The 6,339-nt window shown below is 40.4% G+C and overlaps 1 protein-coding gene across 1 annotated transcript; it reads left to right on the top strand.

Moving 5' to 3' along the window:
* Positions 1 to 2,643: 2,643 nt before the first annotated feature.
* On the top strand, positions 2,644 to 6,034 carry LOC111841756 (alpha-1-antitrypsin homolog). Its single transcript, XM_023807725.2, has 5 exons — positions 2,644 to 2,773; positions 3,801 to 4,470; positions 4,735 to 5,005; positions 5,182 to 5,329; positions 5,708 to 6,034. The coding sequence occupies exons 1-5, from the start codon at positions 2,654 to 2,656 to the stop codon at positions 5,897 to 5,899; spliced, it is 1,401 nt and encodes a 466-aa protein (XP_023663493.2). The 5' UTR covers positions 2,644 to 2,653; the 3' UTR covers positions 5,900 to 6,034.
* Positions 6,035 to 6,339: the final 305 nt, after the last annotated feature.

The following is a 6,339-nucleotide window of genomic DNA, read 5'->3' as shown; positions in this document are numbered from 1 at the left end:
GTGTCAGAGTAAATTTGACTGAACTACGTAAACCATGGAGGGAGACTTTGAGGTTCCATTTGGTCTTTCTCTCTATGAAGTTATTTTCTGCTTGGCTTGCTGTGGTCCACAGAAGTCCACAGAGCATACATCAGATCTTTCGAGTGAACTTCTTGGAGAGATTTAAGTTCTATTTCAACAAGCAGGGTTCTTGTTGGTCAGACCGGAGTTCTCTCTCTGGGCTGTGAGTGCTACGGCTGGCAGAACCTGATGCAATTCCTCTGCATGCTCTCAACACCAGGGGACTCTTGAAGACAAGCACAGGGGCCACACGAGTGTCTGAAGGGGGGCATGAGGATGTTTTTACAAGGTCTGCTCTCCTCGGCAAAGTCATCGCACAGGCCTGACACGTAGTCTCCCTGGAACAGTTAAACAACGCCTGTCAGGCAGTCTACCAATTCCTCCAGCTGCATGTGAGGTTTGTCCTAGCACCCGCGAGAGCATAAGACCCACGAACAACATCTCTGCACCTGATATAATTAAGCAGACTTATTGTTCATTTATCGCTATCATTCTGCGGCCGCAGAACAGGCCAAGCACGTGGGTCATGTGTCAGTGCAAACTCCACTCTCCACATATTTGGCACCGTTGATGTCAAAAAGCATTGATTCCCCGTGTCCCTAGACGAGTGTTCAAACATCATACAGCACATTGACCCTGGGCGATTTCGTAAGGTTGCTTCGTAGAACCCTGACGGCCCGAAGGACATCTACATATTTGCAGTAATCTCATTATTAACCTTCAATTCTTGAGGCCGATACATCAAGAACTTACATCTTTCATAAAGTTTCTCAACCACGCACTTTTCATGACTTCGAGTTGCATGTGACGATGCCTTTTCCTTCAGCACAAGACCTGTAACATCAAGTAGTTAATGATTAACAGATTGCTAAAATAACAAAGGACCAGTTCAATTAATTTATAAATAGCATGCACTAAGTGAAGCCCTGCCACACTAATATCACTAAATTAGCAGTAAAATATGGCTAATTAGTTCACATTCTGCAAAAGTGCAAGGACATTTTGCCAAGTTGTTAATGGACAGTAAAATGTAACACTTAGTGCTACATGAAGATGGATAGCTATATAAAAGCACATACACTGATCTATGATGCATGATCTAAATTAATTATAGCTGTATCTCTTTTCAGAGCAAACTAAAGTAATTATATAAAATTACCCAATTCAAAAATGGGTCAAGACTCGCCGTAATGGTTTACATAGCAACAAAAGCTTCTTTTTTTGTCACTACAAAGCAAATTATGTTTTAATCAAATGGCTCCAAAGGTCAAGTGAGTTTCCATACAGTTATGCACTTAAATGTCATTTCTTGTTAGCTATTTTTCTGACTATTGACAATATTCTCATCTTTTTTGGGACGTTATTTTGCATAATTATTTTAAGCATTGACCATATTGCACTGCATGTATGAATGTCCCATGCAATTTAAAACATGGTTGTAGTTGATTTTCTTCTTATATTTAACAAACTGCTTCAAAACATTCAAGTATTCCAAAACGTTATTCAATCACTCCTGCATTTTAGCAAGAATGGAAGGTGGAGATTTATATTCAAGTCCCAATGAAGCGATTTAGGTTTTGTAGTGAATGTTTAGTAATGGAGCAAATTTTGTACGTTGGAAACACATTTCCACCCATTCATCTTCCCACCACTTACCTTGGACATAGTTTCAGGAAAAGCTGGACTCAATCCCAGCTGGCATTGTGCACAAGGCAGGGTACACCCTGGATGGGATGCCAGTCCATCACAGGGCACTTGCATGCACACAGTCATACAGACAACTAAGACACACCAAATAGCCTAACTGCATGTCTTTTGACTGCAGGAAGAACAGGGTGACATGGAGGGAACATGCAAACTCTACCCGTGTGGTATGGAGGCTGAATTTATATTTCAGTGCTGGAAGTGACAGCTAGCCAGTGAGTCACTGGACTGGCAGTGAGCCATACTCAGGTACTGTGTGAGTTACTGTTATCAAAATACAGAGGGCAAGAGTTAAATAAATGTGTTTGTAAATGTCATGTTACTTTCATCTACATTTTCTTGTAGATAGCAATGATTTAAATGCTTGATATGAATTCAGTATAAATGGTCTTGAAAAATTATTTCTCATTTTCAGTCTATTACCAATAAATGCAATTAAATTCGCTGAAGATTGAAAAGTCCACTGTGTCTGTTTGCTAACAAACTAAAGAAAGACTTATGAAATATTATCATATTCAGTGAAGAATGACAAACACAAATGGCTTTGTAACTCAGTTTTGATTATTTTGGTTAGTCTGAATGCATACGAATTGGCTAAAAGCAAAGCAGAATTTATTATCACTTTTATTAATAAATTAAAAACCATCCATTTTGTGCGTTTCCTTGGAAAGATTCACATTCTCACTGCAGTGATTCACAGGTCATGTGGACACTCACCCTAATTTGATTGGATTATCTAAATTAGGTATTTAAACATATTTGTTTTTAAGGTAAAATCAGGAAACTTAGAAGATGGACTTCACCACCAGGTCTGATGTACGCTGTTATAACTCGCAGTGACAAGACAGCGAGTTGAGGGTGAAGCATTCGGAAGGTGGTAACCTGGTTAATGTTTACTGAGGTTATGCTGTGGTGGGGAGTATGTGGACTGGGGGTGTCAGCATTTGGGAGAGTACAAAAGGGCAGCCTTTCTTTCAGCAGGTCCTCCATCTGGAAGATCTCCTACATGGTAAGCAGAAAATCTGTCATATCTCAGGGTCATTCAGGACAATATGAAGTGAAATTATTACATGTAATGCTGCCAAGCGTTATTAATGTTACATTTTATTGCTTTCAGCATTCCTTTTAGATACAATGTTTCTTTGGCTTAAATATTCTTTTAGAATGCAGATCCAACTGCATTATCCTGGTCATGACTGTGTCAGGGAGGTGGGCTTCCTGGAGCCTGCCCCAGGCAGCATAGGGAACAAAGCAGGGGTACACTTTTGATAAGATGCCTGTCCACCACAGCAGAGGTGGGATTTGAACCCACCACGCTGTGGAAGTACAAGTCACCATGCCACTCAGAAAGTTGGGATGTTTAAGTTATTTATTTACTGACTTCTACAGTTGAGTTCTGAAATTCTTCACCATACATTACTAAAAATGCACTAGTTTCAAAATATAAGCAGTCAGTAAGCTGAAAACTAACCAATCAATCATTAATCAAACACAAAAACGTTTGATGAGATGTGGTGGAGATTTTATAATTTCATTGCATCCTCTTCGATTAACAGTTTAATTATGACTCTATAATATGACTCTGTAACAGGGGAAACAAAAGCATTTTTAATAAGGCAGTCCCAATTTCCCCACAATCTCATTTCAATAGCCAAGGACGCCAATATGTTTACTTCCACATTCAATATAACACGCTCAAACTTCAGTGCATGGGATATGTGTTTGGCAGCTGCATTGAAGCAGGTTTATTTATTTTATTTGATATTTTCTGTCATTATCACACAATAAACTCTTTATGCATGCAGTAAAAACATTAAGATCTTATTCTCAACAATAAAACGCAGTTACTTGAAAAACTAGGTAATGTGTTCATTGTGCTGTGCTTATTTAAGCAACACAGTCCTTTGGTTTGAAGGGAGATGTCAGACATCTCTAAAATGACAAATAACATTATTGAACAACTGACTGTTTATGGTTGGCACACATGGATTTTGCAGTCGTCGGCCGGGACTGATTTATTCATTTTTCCTTTACAGATTGAAATGAAGGGCTACCTTTGCCTAATTGCCTCCCTCCTTCTCTCAGGGGTGTGTGCAACCCCTGTAAGCAAGGACGAACATTCTGCAGAACACCACGACCATCTCCACCACGACAATGACCAGCCTCATGTCCACAATGAGGCACATGAGGCAGCTGTACAGCTGCTTTCCCCACACAATGCTAACTTTGCCTTTGCCCTCTACAGGCATCTAAGCACCCATAAAAATGATTCCAAGCCTGAAAATGTGTTCTTCTCCCCACTGGGTATCTCCAGTGCCCTGTCCATGTTGGCCGTAGGCGCCAAGGGCACCACCCATGAGGAGCTGTTCCATACCCTCGGCTACTGCGATCTCACTCAGGCCAAGGTCAACGAAGCCTTCGAGCACGTGTTTCACTCACTGGGCCACAGCCAAGGGGAGCTGCAGCTGGATTTCGGAAATGCAGCCGTCGTGCAGGAAAACTTCAAGCCTCTAGCCAAGTTCTTGGAAGACCTCAAGCACTATTATCATTCTGAGGGCTTCACCGTCGACTTCACCAACTCAGAAGAGGCAGCTAAGGTGATTAACGATTTCATCGCAAAGAAGACCGATAACAAGATTACCGATATGGTGAAGAAATTGGATGAGGACACAGTTATGATGCTCATCAACTACATCTTCTTCCGAGGTATGTTTATTTGGAAATGTTTTACATTAACTGTACCTTTAAAATGCATTCATAGAACATTCATAAGCTGCATCATTATGAAGGGGCACTGAATGTTCTATGAATGCATTATAAAGGCATTATGAAGGTACAATTAATGTAAAGTGCTACTGTAAAAATCGAAACCCTACACTGATTGCTTTACATTAAACAATATTAAAGCAAAATGTAAGCAAAGTCTCAATGCTTTGCAACAATCAGATAATGTGCCATTTCGTTTTTCAGGAAAATGGGAAAAACCCTTTGACCCAGAATACACCAAAAAAGCTGACTTCCATGTAGATGAGAACACCACGGTTTCTGTTGACATGATGAAGAAGTCGGGACGTTTTAGCTACTTTTACGACAATGATAACAAGACTGCAGTGGTGGTGCTTCCTTATCAAGGCAAAGCCTCCATGATGATCGTTCTGCCCAACGAAGGCAAAATGAAGGAGCTGGAAGAAACCATCAGCAAAGATGACATTAGACGGTGGCACAACTCTTTGTTTAAGAAGTGAGGTCTCTCTTATATTCATTATACACCCTGAAAAACATTAAAATTCCCACTGTATCTATCAACCGTTATGGAGGACTGAGTGGGAATGAAAAAACTTTTCTGGTAGTATGCCAAAATACCATGTGCAGGGAATACAGAAACATGTTTCACGCTGTTCTTCTATAAACTTCCAGCTCCTTGGACCTCTACCTGCCGAAGTTCTCTGCTTCTGCGACTTACAGCTTGTCCAGCATCTTTAAAGGGATGGGACTGCGCACCGTTTTCTCTCACTCTGCCGACCTTTCCGGGATCTCAGAGGAGGTCGGTCTGAAGGTGTCTGAGGTATGCTTGCTGCTTCCGTAAAATTACTGACGCTTAAACTGCTGCACATTTGATAACTGAGTGGCCATAGCATTTGGGACATAAAAAGGGCTGCCGATTCTCACGCATCTGGCGTGACACTCACACACTTTCTGAATGTCAGGCACCTGCAAGGAATCTTACGGCAAATTTATGCTATTCCATTATAAAACTAAAATTAGCTGCATCAAAAGCATTGGGGTAGTTTGCAAACCCTACACACTATTTCAAAGTTAATAAAACGAATACATACATGCAAATGAGTGTGCAGACTTGTCTGGAAATGAAAATCTCACACCAGCCAGCTGACCACAGTTGGCGAGACTAGATATAATGCCAATTGTTGTGTCTGCCTGGTAGATTTCCCACAAAGCGATCCTCAGTGTGGATGAGAAAGGCACAGAAGCTGCTGCCGTCACCACCGTAGAAATCATGCCCATGTCTTTGCCTTGGCCCATGAAGTTTGACCGACCCTTCCTGCTGTTCATCCTGGAGGAATCTACAAAGAGCATTCTGTTCATGGGGAAGATCACAGACCCTACAGCCCAGTGATAGGTTGTACTTTATCAAATGAAGTTTCTACAGGATACCTTCTTAGCATCGCATTAAAGTTTTGCAAAAAAAAAAACTCATCCTCACAAAACCCTTCATCCTGGCCAAAATCCTCTCTGGAAACACTACTTTGGAGCAATGAAAATTGAATACAGAAATGTTTTATTATTTAATTTGTTTTCATTCATAGCTGATCAGGTCCTTTTTGTTATAATTTTTTTTTTTTTAGGTTTTTGTAAATTGTTAACCGTTGTCCCTTAAATGATGCCATATTATGCAATAAAACAAACAGCAAAAATAAATGTCCATTGTTTTATTCCAAAACCCAGAGAAAGTGCTGGTTTGTTGGCATAACTGGTATATTTATTGACTGATAAACAAAAACACTGTGAAGATTAAGGTCAATTATTTAATTAGCCCAAAATCTATACGAATAAAAC

The sequence above is a fragment of the Paramormyrops kingsleyae genome, chromosome 19, assembly GCF_048594095.1.
Source record: "Paramormyrops kingsleyae isolate MSU_618 chromosome 19, PKINGS_0.4, whole genome shotgun sequence".
Lineage (NCBI taxonomy): Eukaryota > Metazoa > Chordata > Actinopteri > Osteoglossiformes > Mormyridae > Paramormyrops > Paramormyrops kingsleyae.
The sequence above is the reverse complement of the archived record's forward strand: the minus strand, read 5'-3'. Positions and strand labels throughout refer to the sequence as shown.

Coding starts and splice junctions, on each gene's coding strand:
- LOC111841756 (XM_023807725.2), top strand. CDS start 2,654: ATGTTTACTGAGGTTATGCTGTGGTGGGGAGTATGTGGACTGGGGGTG. Junction 5,006..5,181: donor CACAACTCTTTGTTTAAGAA/GTGAGGTCTCTC, acceptor ATAAACTTCCAG/CTCCTTGGACCTCTACCTGC. Junction 5,330..5,707: donor TCGGTCTGAAGGTGTCTGAG/GTATGCTTGCTG, acceptor TCTGCCTGGTAG/ATTTCCCACAAAGCGATCCT.